The following is a 13,777-nucleotide window of genomic DNA, read 5'->3' as shown; positions in this document are numbered from 1 at the left end:
GATGATATCAGAGAAGATCTTGTGTACACTATGAAGGGTAGCAGTTGAAAGATGTTATATATGTCAGGTATTAGAACCGGATTATAATTAATTTTTTCCTCCACCTTCTTTTTTTAAAAGTAGGAAACTATTTATAAATAATAAAATATAATTGCAAACTATCAATTAAGCATTATGTATATTGCACATTTAAATATATATAAAATATAGATCAATTAATTTTTTTAAACAAAAATATTTAAATCAAGCCAATCCAAAGTTCCGTCAGGTATTCGTCTTCAATAAAAATAATATTCATATATTCATCTGGTCCTTCCAGTACTTAAAGTGACATTAAAGTCAAAGATTTTTTCCCTCCCTACAATGTTAATTAACCACCTGCTGTCCGGCCGTACAGCGGCTTCTTGAATGCGGGTGGGCGTCCCATTCCGCCCCGCTCGTGCCCGCCGCCTAGCAAGAAATCAGCCTGGAATGTACAGCGATGGCTGTTTACATACAAGCATTCGCTTGTAATATGCCCGATCGCTTGTAATATGCGTGCGGGTCTGCACCCCCCGTTACAGGTGCTGCTGGCGATCCCGAGCTCCGCTGTGGACCAGCACAGCAGCTCTGCGGCCGGAGATCAAACTGAAATCAGTACAAGATCTCCATTTGATCTCCTCCTCCTCTGTGGAATGGAGGAAGTGATGTGCATTACATCACGTCCGCATTCCTCTGTCACTCTCCGGTACAGAAACCGGAGAAAAGCTGGTGAAGCAGGTGTTTGCTTCATCAGCTTCCCTAGGTGACATTAGGGGTCTTAAAGACCCCTGATGTCTCCATAAAGAGGACCTGACACTGACAATTGGCTATCACAAAGGGGGCTTGTTAGTCCCCTATGTGATAGCAATAAAGTTAAGTGGAAAAAAGGTTTAAAAGAATAAGTTAAAAAAAATATTAAAAAATGAAAAGTCACATATAAAAGTAATTAAAAAAATGTAAAAAGGTCCCCCGCCCCCCCACATACACATGCAAACATGCGTTGAGTGCGCCTACGTGCGGAAACGACGATTGCATCCATTACACCGCACATGTTACATATCGCCGTGAATGTCGCAGTGAGAGCAATAATTCTAGGCCCATCCATCACTGAAAAGCTTTTAAAGCGTCGCGTATGGCCAATTTTGGGTATGGTAGTTTTTGCGAGTTCGCGGGCGCATGCAATTTTAAAGCATGACATGTTTTGTGTCTTTTTACCCGACGTGACCCAGACTTTTATGTTTTACTAAAAATTTGGGTAATAATAATTGTTTTATAACATAACATAGGGAAAACAGTTTTTTTTTCCGAAATTTTCGGTACTTTTTTCATTGTATAGTAAAAAATAAAACCCCCAGTGGTGATTAAATACCACCAAAAGAAAGCTCTATCTGTCCCCAAAAAATGGTATAAAATTAATCTCTGCACAGCATTGCATGACGGAATAAATGTCAGTCAAAGTACTGCAGTACTGAAAAATGGACTGGACAGGAAGGGGGAATAAACACCCCGGTCAGCAAGTGGTTAAAACACTTACCTTAAATTATGTTTCTTAATCCGATCTTCTTCTTTCCTGTCATTTTCATCTGTCCCTCCAAACCATGCTGCGCGTCTCCGATCCAGCGCTGACTCCTCTGTCCTTGCTGGCACTTCCTGTCCCATGGTGCCTGCATGCGGGTGCACGTGTCCATAGACTTACCTTGTGTCTCTCCTCGTCTCCCGGCCGAAAATGCGAACGCCCCAAGATGCATTGCGGCCGACCGAGAATGTTTACATTTTTGGATGGGAGCGCGCAGGCAAGACAGAGGTAAGTTTAAACCGATTTTAACCCCTTCATGACTGAGGCCTTTTTTTCACTTTTATTGCACCCATGTTATATCCCACATTTTAGGCCTGAAAATTACTTAAAATCCCCACACCGTATATATTTTCTGAAAGCCAAGACCCTATAGAATAAATGTTGGCAGTTGCAAATTTTTATGTTGCACGATATTAACGCCTTATCAAACCCCAAAACTTAGTGTAAAATGTACTTAAATGCCATAAAGTAGCTATATGCAAAAACACCGAAGGGTTTAATAACCCTTTAAGAGTCCAGGAAGTCAGGTTTCAAAGCAGTGCGTTCAGCCAGGAAGTTTGGTCTTTCAAGTAGTAAATCCAGGAAGCCAGGTAGTCAGTCAGGAAGTAAGTGAGCCGCCTTTTTCTCCCGAAATTCAGTGCATAATTGTTCTTTCAGAAATTCAGTGGAGGGAATTTATCAAAACTGGAGTAGACAAAATCTGGAGCAGATTTGCACTGCAACCAATCAGCTTCTCTGACTCATTTTCAAATCTTACCTAAGCAAACTGAAGAGAGATGCTGATTGGTTGCCATGGGCAACTGCTCCAGATTCTCCAGCAGAACTTTTTTGTTGGGGCTGTTCCAAGTGTGGGAATTCCTCTCCCATTAAGATAGTTATAATAATTTGTTGTATTTGTTTGGGGTGTGTCTATGTAATATTACATCTGGTCAATAGGGGTTGCAGTAGTCTAGGAAATGCACTTTGGCTAACTTGTCCTTAATTTGTAAATCATAAGTGTCCACACCACGTTTCCTTCTTGTCCTGAAGAGCAAACACACTAAACTCAGTGACAGGATAAGAAGAAGGAAAAGTGGTGTCGACACTTATGATTCACAATTTAAGGACACTTGTTTTGCACATTACTTTGTAATACATTTTGTTGCTTTATTCAATTATTGATGTAGCCACATCAGTGGTTTCACTTAGTGAATATTATAGATCGGTACTCAGATTTTTATTGGAAGATCAGCAATAATTAATATTAAGGGTATTAATTAAGTTTTAGGAGCGCGGCACATATATTTACTTGTTTAGAGAATAAAAGTTCATAAATAAACCGCAAGTAACCACTGAGTGGTAGGGCTCTACCTTTATAACGGTTCAAGAGAAGAGATTTAGAATACTGCGGATTTGCATTGGTGACGGTTTGTTTTGTTTTTTAATACAGATCTATTTATAGAGCAATTTTGAAGCCTAACTGCACTAGGGACCACTAGGGACCTGTGTGTTGGGCTTCAAATACTTGTATCTTCCAGATCAATCAAATTACCTATTATTATTCAATATTGAATTATGAAACAATTTGCTTTCCAGCTTTTCAGACATAGAGTACATACATATTTATACAGAGATATTTTTTGTCTAGGTTTCTGTGTATTACAACAAACAGAAATGTCTCGTAATAATATCCATTATAACAAAAGCAATGAGATTGAAAATGGACAAACCATTGAATTTGAATGTGTGGAAGGGATGGTACCAGAAAATGGCCTGAAAGAAACATGTAAAAATAAACAAATAACGTACCCAAAATGTTCTACTGGACGTAAGTTTATACATTCATATCTTCCTTTTTTCCCTCAAGTCTTTCGTTTGACCAATATGTTGCTTTTTTTTCTTTGCCTATTAAGCTATTGAGTAATTGTTTGAATACTGGAACAATCTGTACCTTCAAATAGAAGTTCAAACTTTAAATAAAGATCAGTGTTTTTTAAAACTAGCAGTTTTTTTCAGTTTTTCTGTAGATCTATCCACTCCTCTTTTAAACCTTACAAAATTAGTCATGAATAAGCAAATTCCAGACGCCTTCCCTGGAAACCCAATGGTCCCCTACCCTTATGTACTTGATGCTATGAGCATGCCTTTGTCATCAACTACTGTGTTAATTTATCTATTAGTGTGACTTTAGGTTTATTGTGACCTGTAGTTATAATTATGATCTGCATTATGTTTCAATTATAATCTAGGGCCATGCCTTCCCCCAAAGATTTCAAACGCATTGATTTCTCCTAAAAATGAAGATGGCTACGAATCTGGGTCTTCAATAGATATTAAATGTGATGACACATATGTGCTTAATGGACACATAAGTGTGAAATGTGAGAATGGTAAATGGGATGAGCTTCCACAATGCTTTAGTAAGTACCACAATTCCTTCATTAGTCAACACTTTTAAATTACATTTTAAAATGATAATAAGATTTGAATGTCATTTTGCAGAGCCTTGTACAATATCTGCCAAACGTTTGGATGAAAATCACATTGAGATAAAGCCATCAGAGAATCCTCCAGAGATACTTGAACACGGCACAGAAGTAAATGTAAAATGCAAGGCCAATTTTAGACGCCCAGGGTCTTTAACAGCTTTGTGTTATGATGCAGTAATGAAATATCCAAGATGTTTCTCCGGTGGTAAGCACCACACCAATTACTTTTCTAGTTTTGTATTTGTTCTGCAATTTTAGAATTTCTGTAGTTATCTTTATTGCATATATTAACCTAAGGGTTAAGGTTATCCTGACATTTAGATTTGGTTTAAAGTGCCTTCCCTTGTCCCCCCCCCTCCTTCCTTCCTTATCCGCTAGCCCAAAAAAAGTTCAAAAATCAGTCTAAGATGTATGACTCAGTAACCCACAGCCACTAAAGATGCGAAAATAGAATAAGCATGACCCTAACATGATCCAACTACATATGATTGACAGTGGAGAAAACAAATACATTTAAAGTGTATTTCCACTTTTGTAGTCAAATTTGAGAAAACCCCTCTATATGTTTGTTATGTGATCCTATTCACACAGCATAAGGAAAAATAATTTAAAAAAATATTTCTTACCTTTTAAAGCAGGCAAGATGGCCGGTTCCGGGTTTTTCACACCTTCAAGGTGATCTATCCTAATAGAAAGGTTTAGGACTGATTGTGTTTCTCTCATTCGCTTAATTAACATGCAATGGACAAACCACCTCAGACCCCTTACCCTCACAGCCTCTCCTAACATTGCAAAGAAAGATATTAAATTAAGTCAAAATGTTAGCCCTTAAAACCCTAACCCAAGTAAAAGCAGTGTAAACTGCAAGAAGTATTTTTTAAAAAAATTTAAGCTTATGCTGTGGGAATAGGAACATGTAGCAAATATAAAATAGGTGTTATCCTAATTTGGCTGCGAAATTGGAAATAGACTTTAATGACAGGATGGTGAGAGAGGAGATTTGTAACACAGTAAGTAATTGGGTCAGGATGTGACTCAATCTCCAGAAGTACTGTAGTTTGTAGACATGTGCATTTAGATTCGGGCAAACTTGCAAATCAATGAGATTCTGTTGATTCGGCGGTTCATCCGAATCCGAAATAATGAACTAGGATATGCCTGAATATACACAAACCGGCCACTTTATTAGGTACACCTTGCTAGTACCGGGGTGGACCCCTTTTGCCTTCAGAACTGCCTTAATTCTCTTGCCTCGTTTGCAGGTGTGGGGGGGGGGCGCACGCAGCCAGCAGGGAGAAGTGGGGCTTCTCCTCTGGAACTCCCCTGGTCTCCCCATCTGTATGCAGCGGGCATCCGAGGAGAAGTGAAGGAAGCGCTGCTGCCGCGAGGGGGAGGGGGAGGGCAGGAGAAAGGAGCCGCTGTCACAGCAACATGGCCGAGCGGTGAGGAAAGAAGGAAAGAGAGACGCTCGGCAAGGATCTGATGCTCGGCTACAGGCTGGGCCCCCCTGTGTGTGTGGCCGAGCGGTGGAGGATTGGTACATATCAGTGATATGTACCGACCCTATCTGCAGAGCAAACACTGGTGCGATCAGCTGATCACTCCAGTGTTTGTAAATAACTGGGGTTACATAGTACTATGTCTTCCCAGTTATGAATGAACAGCACTCTGTACAAAGGCTTCTCCCCATTCAGAAACTGCTTGATTCATTTAGAACAGATGCTGCAGAAAAAGAGATTGAGGACTTTGTGCCCTCAATTTCTTTTTCTATTTTAAAAGGGAAATATCAGGGAGCTGTTTAGACCAATTTTGGTGAGCCTGTGCAAATTGTAGCCTCCGTTTCCTGTTCTTAGGTGACAGGAGTGGCACCCAGTGTGGTCTTCTGCTGCTGTAGCTGTTGTGTGTTTAGAGATGGTATTCTGCGTACCTTGGTTGTAACGAGTGGTTATTTGAGTTACTGTTGCCTTTCTATCATCTCAAACCATCGGCCCATTCTCCTCTGAACACTGACATCAACAAGCCATTGTCATCCACACAACTGCCGCTCACTGGATGAAAATCTCAGTAGATCAGCAGTTTTTGAAATATTCCGAGCAGCTGGCCTGGCACCAACAACCATGCCACGTTCAAAGCCACTTAATTCCCTTTCTTCCCCATTCTGATGCTCGGTTTGAACATCAGCAAGTCATCTTCACCAAGTCTAGATGCCTAAATGCATTGAGTTGCTGCCATGTGATTGGCTGATTAGCAATTTGTGTTACCAAACGAACAGGTGTACCTAATAAAGTGGCCGGTGAGTGTACAAAAATTTGGCCATTTATTAATTAGTTTGCAGAACATGCAGCAGCCATATAGGCCACCAGGGCGTTCTGCGCATGTGTGCCGCATCTTGGAGGTGGAGTGCATGACACTGCGCGTGCGCAGCTTTGGGTAATGTCATACGCATGTATGGGTGCCATCATCTTGGTGTATACCAAGATATACATCAAAATGGCAGTGTCCGTACATGTGTATAATGTCACCCGATGCCACGCATGCTTGGCGTCATGTGACGCCATGCGCTCTGCCTTTAAGATGGCAGTACGCATGCGCAGTTCTGCTGTTTAAATGTGCAGTTTCGGATTCGGAGACTCATTGCATAATTATGTTTCGTCAAACGAAACGAATGAAAATGTTTATATTTTAATTTGTTTTCATCCGAAACAGCGCGTGCATAGAGAAATGAGTATTGCTATATGTTTGCTGGAAAAAAGGTCAGGCTGGACTTCAGCTTCAATTTGCAAATTTAGTTATAGAAAAGAGTGGATGTTTATTTAACACCTCTTTAAAATTAATTGGATGCTATGCATACTTGCACATTAGGGAAAAATCCTCCCTTCACATAGTGGTTTATTGCCACTTTAAGAGAGACTGATTACAGCATTAGCACTCCCTCCTAATGTAGTTAACTTGCTTGGTATTGGATTACTGTACATGTATTTAGGGAAGGTTTATGTTAACCACGTAAGAACCACAATTTTCTTCCTTTTTTTTTAAATTAAAAGATGTGTCAGTTTTGTGCAAAATTCCTTTTTTGCATTTATTTATACTTTTATTGTGGAGGACAATGGCCATAAATGTAATATGGTAGAAGCTTTAACTACCTATATTTACATTACCTGGATTTCCATCACTGGAGTCTATTAACACACAACTTTTGGTACCCTAAGTAACACCCCTTTGCTAGGATCACCTATATATTTTACATAATATATTATTTTGCTTACTAGTGTGTTTGTTTTCATATTTCTTTTTTTTTTTGCTTTTTTAAATTTTTTTTACTCAGGGGAGGGAGGTAGAACTGGAACAGGTATGATCTACCTCCATCTCCAGTGCACCTCTACAGGAACAATTACCTTGTAATATAAATGTTTTGTTCACTGTTATCCGTGATATTATCCGTGATCCGTGATATTATTTCATATGATATATTTCGGCAGCTAGAGGCTGATCAGACCTGGATCAATTCTTCCCTGGGCCAATATAACATTTTACAACTCACAGGAGATCCAATGATGTCAGAGACGGCATCGCCATATGTCCCCTGTAATTACATTTTGGAAGCATCATAGGAAAACTTTAATGCAGAGCACTTTGTAGTAGGATCTGAAGCCAAGGTGCTCATCGATTTATCTGCTTGGCTTAACACCAAATTCAAAATGAGGTATAATAATATCCAACATCAACCACATATATGAAAACCCTACCCAGAAGTGTCGGGGATTTGCTGGTCAGACCGGCCAGGGATTTGGCTATAAAGGCAAGACTTTGGAGGATGCTGCAAGTGTGTTTCTCCCTTTAAGCATGTTGTGTTATGTCAAAGTTCAAACAACCTTTTCCATACATATTATAATTTGATTAATTGGGACACATTTATTAATCCGCAAATGTGACATTAACCAAATATTCACTTCACATATATCTTTCTTGTGCTCGTGTGTTAAAGTACAGAGAATGGTTGACCACCTGTGAAAGTTTGATGTTTAAAACATTTGCTTATCATATTTGTTTATTTAGAAATTTGTCGCATAAACCAACAGAGTCTTGATGATAACTTCTTAGAGCTGGATGAAAAACATGACAATGAGGTATTTTATGGAGAAGGAGAAACTGTCAGCTTTAAATGTAAATCTGGATATAGTAACAGAACTGGACTGACTGGAACATGTACTAAACCAGAAAAAGAAGCTAATTATGGACTGACCTATCCTGTTTGTACATGTAAGTAAAAATGTATTACATATTATTATTGTGTAGTTATGCAGGGCCATCCCTATAATGAGGCAACCTTAGGCAACTTTTGTCTCAGACAGCACCTCATTCAGTCACATGAGGTGGTGGCAGGCAGAACAGCAAGTTGGCATGTTGGCAGTGCAGCAGTGGCATAAGAATAGACATAGCAGCCCAAACAGTGGCTAAGGAACCCCTTTAGAGGGGCTGATTAGGAAATTAAAGCTGTGGATCCCAGTATAGAAGGACTGAATTTAGACCTCGTGATCATGTGGCCACAGATCCCCCTCTGTGCTGTAAGAAGCATTTTCTTATCTGCCTTAGCAGTGTTGATGTTTTGCACTCTGAACTTCTGCTACAGACTGAAATGAACTCTGTATGCCTAATTCAGCCACAAATCCCAGAGTTTCACCTCCCTTAGCACCTAATAGAAGGGCTGAAGTTTGTGGTTCTACAAAAAAATGATAATGAAGCTAGAGTTTAAAAAAAGTTTGTATTGGGATTGAAGTGTAAGTGTGTGCAAGAGGATGATTTATTTTCTCATGATATAAAATATGATTTTGTTTTTTATTATTAGTGTTACTATAACTTTGACCCCCAGCACTGCTCCCTAGTAGTGGACGGACTATACTGACCGCTCTCCTGCTGTCTTTCCTTGATATATAGTAAGGACAAGTGAAGATCAATAACACGTGTTGTCACAGTTCACACTGCCAGCTGCTACAAAGAGAGTTAGCTAAGTTCAGCTGAGAGCTCTGCTAGGGCTGCTGACATGTTGCTTCAGGGCAGCCCTAGCCCTCTACACACAGAGGCAGCCTTAGACAGGACACAGCCCAGCTGCGCCACCTCCTCCTCAGTGCCACCCCCCCCCCCCCCCCCCCCTCAGCACTGCCCCCTCCCAGTTTCCTGCTGGCAGCTAGGGGAGATCACAAGGGTGCAAGAACAGCCAGCCATGCCAGCAGAGGGATTGTCTGTCCAGAAAGGTATGTATGTTAGACATGTAAAGGTTCAAAAAATGTGTTTCATGTCGGATCAATGTAAAACAAATTTTTTTTCTGAATTCTGGACCCAAAATTCGATTCAGTTCGTTATTGGGAATTCGGATCAAATTATTTGTTTTTGTTTTTTCGGTTCCGATTGAGCCAAACTTTTAGTTTTCCCTTAGTATCAATTCAGCTGGGGTTCTTTTATTACAAATTATATTTTGGAAGTTTTTTGGTAATTTTTGTTCTGTACTGGTCATCTTAGTCCGTACTAGACCTTTCAGCTCATACTGGTCATCTTAGTCCGTACTAGACCTTTCAGCTCATACTGGTCATCTTAGTCCATACGGTCATCTTAATACATACAGAGATTCTTAGATCATGAGGTCATTTTAGTCCGTGCTGGTCATCTTAGCTAGAGATGGGCTTAGGGTTGCCACCTGTCCAGGATTCACCTGGACAGTCCGGGTTTTGAATGCTGTGTCCAGGTTTATGGCAACAGAAACCCGGACACAAGATGTCAGGCAGACAGGGGCAACCAAAATTAAGATGGGGCTACTGGCCCCCCACTGAAAATAGTCTCAAGTGGGATATTTACATATGAATGGGCGGCACTATTCATATATGAATAAGCCACGACTCGTTCTCCCAAAAAAATGTCAGCGCATCGCTAGAGTGTTCGGGTTTCGCTTGAAGAAAAGGTGGCAACCCTAGATGGGCTTGATGTTTGAGTCGAATGCAAGTTCGACTCGGATCTTGCTAGTTTGTGTGTTCGGCAGGCTGTTCGCCCACTGAACACCCCACAAGGCACTGCACCTTGTGAAGCCCTAATTGTCTAAAGGCTTGCACCTGACCACAGGTCAGGTTCAAGACTTTCCCCAATCAGGGTTCTGTACTCGGCAAGAGCCATCATTGGGCAAAGTCATCATGACTTTGCCCAATCATAGCACACTGCTAAGTCCAGGCAGCACACTATACAAGACTGCTTACACCACAACTCTACGTAGTGTGTTACTGGAGTTAAAAAGGAGCGTTCACAATCAGAGTTCTATAGCAGTCCGCATTACTGATCTATTATAGCAGTCGATTATAACAGTCTTGCAATACGCACCATGTCGGAAAGGCCAACAAGGAGAGGCAGATGCTCCTGTGGAGCAATAAGAGGGCAAGCAGCCTCTGTGTCCGCAGGCCGTGGCCATGGACATGGTTCATCCTATGCAGGTGGGGCACGCTTGTCCTTTTTATCTGGTGTTGGCCGTGTTATTCAGCAACAGCATACAGAAGAGTTGGTGGATTGTATATCTAAGCCATCCTCATCTTCCTCATCCTCTGTCACCCAGGCTCATACTGGTTCTCAGTCCACCGCAGCTGCCAAAGCGACCTATTCTTCCTCCTTGTCCACAGCTAATGTTCTCTGTGCAGTGCACCACCAACACCAAAGGCCCAATTTTTCTACACCCGCATGTGACAGGTGCATATAATTTGAATTTTTTTAGAGCAGGGTCTAATCCTGCACTCGTCAAGAATAACTCTAAAGGGTTATGGTGTGAAGGCAGCGCCAACACCAAAACCCCTTTTTAAAGCACCTGTTGTTACTTTGATCCAACGCCTGCAAAAGAGGCACCATTCCCCCTGATCCAGCTGCTGCCAGCTGAGAAAAACCACTTGCCAATTTTCTACCCTGGGAATAAAGTATGCCCATACCATGATTCTCTCTGCCTCTTTTAGGGCTGCACAACTCATTGTGCCCCCCTGATGATTAAATATGCTACTATAGCATTGTTGGACTGGAACTGCGGTTTCCGCTGAGTCCAGTGGTAAAGGACTAGATGAACTGCTTTCAGCACAAGGATGTTGATAGGCAGAACAGCCAAGTCCTTGTTCCTTTGACTGAAAGACTGCCCAATATTCCCCCCAACCTGTAAGACTGATCTTCCATTGGACCGACTGAAATGACTTCCCCAAAGCTAGTCCTGGACTTAGCAACCACCAACTATTGAGAAAGGCATATAGGACGATCCAGTGAAAGGGACTGCCTGTTCCACGAGGTTAGTATGCTTAGCTGTAGAGGCCGAGAATTAGTCTGAGCAAATGGAACCACTTCAAAGGTGGAGACCAAAGGTGGACGAGATTGTGACCAGGGCAGCAGACCACACTTTGCAGAGACTTGAACTTGTCCAGAAGGAGAAAGACTCAAGCTTGGTACGTGTCCAACATGAGCCCCAGATATATTCCAGGAGATGAGATGGGGGTCAGAGACTAAAACACGTCCGTCACCTAAGGACACTGGAAAAAAGTGAGGATCTGTGGTGGGGAGGATTTATATAGGCTGCTAATTGCTCTGACCAGTGCCCAGTCACTTGGCGGTACCACCATATAACTCATCCGTCCTTACTGGCCTGCGTCCTGTACTGTACAATCAAAGAAAAATGTGATTTAGTCTAAAAAAAGTATTTACCAGAGCTTGTCTGCTCTTAGTCCTAACAGCCAAATTGGCTATCATGAACGACCCTTCACAATTGGCATGATTTTGATGGAAAAGTAAGTGCCCCCCAAACCCCCGGACAAATTGCAGCAGCTTTTTGTGTACCCTCTAGAGCAGCGGTTCTCAACCTGTGGGTCGCGACCCCCTCGGGGGTTGAATCACGATTTGCCAGGGGTCGCCCGGGTGTCTCCCCCTATTAGATAGCGGCTCCTGGCCGCCCGGGAAAGAAACACTTTCTCCCGGAAAGTGTAAAGCAGAGTAAACCTTGCAATCTTTTTTTTTCTGACTTTTTTTTTTCTGTCAGAAAAAAAACCACCATAGTAATGCATAGCTAGATTCCTATTGGCTATTTCACTTTGCAATAGCCAATAGCAAAGTAGATATTGCACCCGCCCTCTGCTGCTGCCAATCAGCAGAGGGGGACATGCAGTTCTCCATCAGGTCCTCTTCTAGTGATTGACAGCAGCAGAGGGCGGGTGCAATAGCTAGTTTGCTATTGGTTATTGCAAAGTAAAACAGCCAATAGGAATCTAGCTATGCATTACTATGGTGTTTTTTTAATTATTATTCTGACGGCGTACGGCAGTGGTTCTCAAGCTGTGGGTCGCTGTGTGATTTCTGCTGTGCTAGGTGAGAGTCCTCCTCAACACTCTCCCAGCCCAGCAGTGTCAGTTCTCCCGCCACTCTGCCAGATGTCGCTGAAGCAGCCGCGTCATCCCTAAATTTTACCGTTGGGGGTCACCACAACTTGGCAAATGTTACCAAGGGGTCCCGGCCCCAGAAAGGTTGAGAACCACTGCTCTAGAGGATGTTGTTGCAGTAGCACTGTGACGCTCAGGACAGCACCAGGCAGACACGGTGTGATGGAATGATAATACTCTTTATTAAAAGGCTTGCTTAGAAAATGAGGTTCATATCCTCATACAAAAGTCCTAAAACAAAGAAAACCAAACCAGACAATGTGATACCCAGGCTGTAGTACAAGGGCAAAACATTTTGGGCTGCAGGAAAAACAACCAGTTAGGGTATGATTAAGGATAGCTAATGCCAGGTCAGTATTCTCTGCATTGCAAACAGGATGTTAAAGTTCCATATCCTAGGAATAACAACAACAATGCAGTCAAAGGTACACCTTCAGGTCTAGCACTGGGTCTGTACCACCCTGCAGGAGAAGATCCAATAACAAAGCCAGTAAGGGGGAAATCAGTGAGCCATCCACTTTGTGTAGTATCTAGTCCACCAGGTTAGTAATCCACAGTCCAAAAGCAGTACTAGCTGTGGGGTATGCAAGCGAAAGGGCATCACAGCTGTGGAAAGGGTCCACAGAACACCATTGTTCAGCAGCCGCAACAAAACAGCCCATGACACTGTGGGCTTTTGGGGTATATGGCTCACAAAAAAAGAAAACCAGAGTCAGCGAGTATACTGTTTGAAGCAGTTCTGCTAAAGTATCTACAATAGGCTGTATAAATGTCTGGGTTTTCCAGCCTCCACTAGGTGCTGTTCATGATGGTCATTTAGCCATTCCTGATGGGCTCAATTAGAAGTCTTTTAATGGTTTGCAGATCATTATAGGCTAATTACTGACCCCCCTGTTCCAGCCTGAGCAGTGTTGATGCAATTTATAGTATGATTCTCTGCTTTGTCTCTGAAGCTAACTTGTGAATTAAAAAAAAAAAAATTATAGAACACTGTGTTCAAATCTAAATGCGGGGTTCATCGCACCTCATTATGATCACAGGAACTAATAAAGAGGGGTTTTTTAAACTAACTTCTCAGCTCTATAAACCAGTATCCATCCTTACTCATACAGCTACAGGAATTTTAGCCCATGACAGCCTCATGTATTACATAGTCTGCCATTCACCTTCTCTTTCCCTCTGCAGCTGCCACTGCTCAGTTTTAGTGGCCAGAGCCAGCCCTGCCACCTGTCATACTCCAGCATTGCTAGGCCAGTCAGGGTACATTGTTCCCA

At 41.9% G+C, this 13,777-nt stretch overlaps 1 protein-coding gene across 1 annotated transcript in view; it reads left to right on the top strand.

Annotated features, from left to right (window-relative positions):
• Positions 1-8,333, top strand: part of LOC108801196 (coagulation factor XIII B chain-like) — a 51,540-nt gene extending 43,207 nt beyond the window's left edge. Inside the window, exons 6-9 of the mRNA XM_018573128.1 lie at positions 3,223-3,404; positions 3,826-3,996; positions 4,079-4,270; positions 8,122-8,333. Coding sequence (XP_018428630.1) covers positions 3,223-3,404; positions 3,826-3,996; positions 4,079-4,270; positions 8,122-8,333 — 757 coding nt within the window. The remainder of the gene's footprint in view (positions 1-3,222; positions 3,405-3,825; positions 3,997-4,078; positions 4,271-8,121) is intronic.
• The last annotated feature ends 5,444 nt before the right edge of the window (positions 8,334-13,777 follow it).

The sequence above is a fragment of the Nanorana parkeri genome, unplaced genomic scaffold, assembly GCF_000935625.1.
Source record: "Nanorana parkeri isolate BGI_ZX_2015 unplaced genomic scaffold, ASM93562v1 scaffold2246, whole genome shotgun sequence".
NCBI classification, from domain to species: Eukaryota; Metazoa; Chordata; class Amphibia; order Anura; family Dicroglossidae; genus Nanorana; species Nanorana parkeri.
Note: the sequence above shows the minus strand (reverse complement) of the source record. Positions and strands in the feature narration are given on the sequence as shown.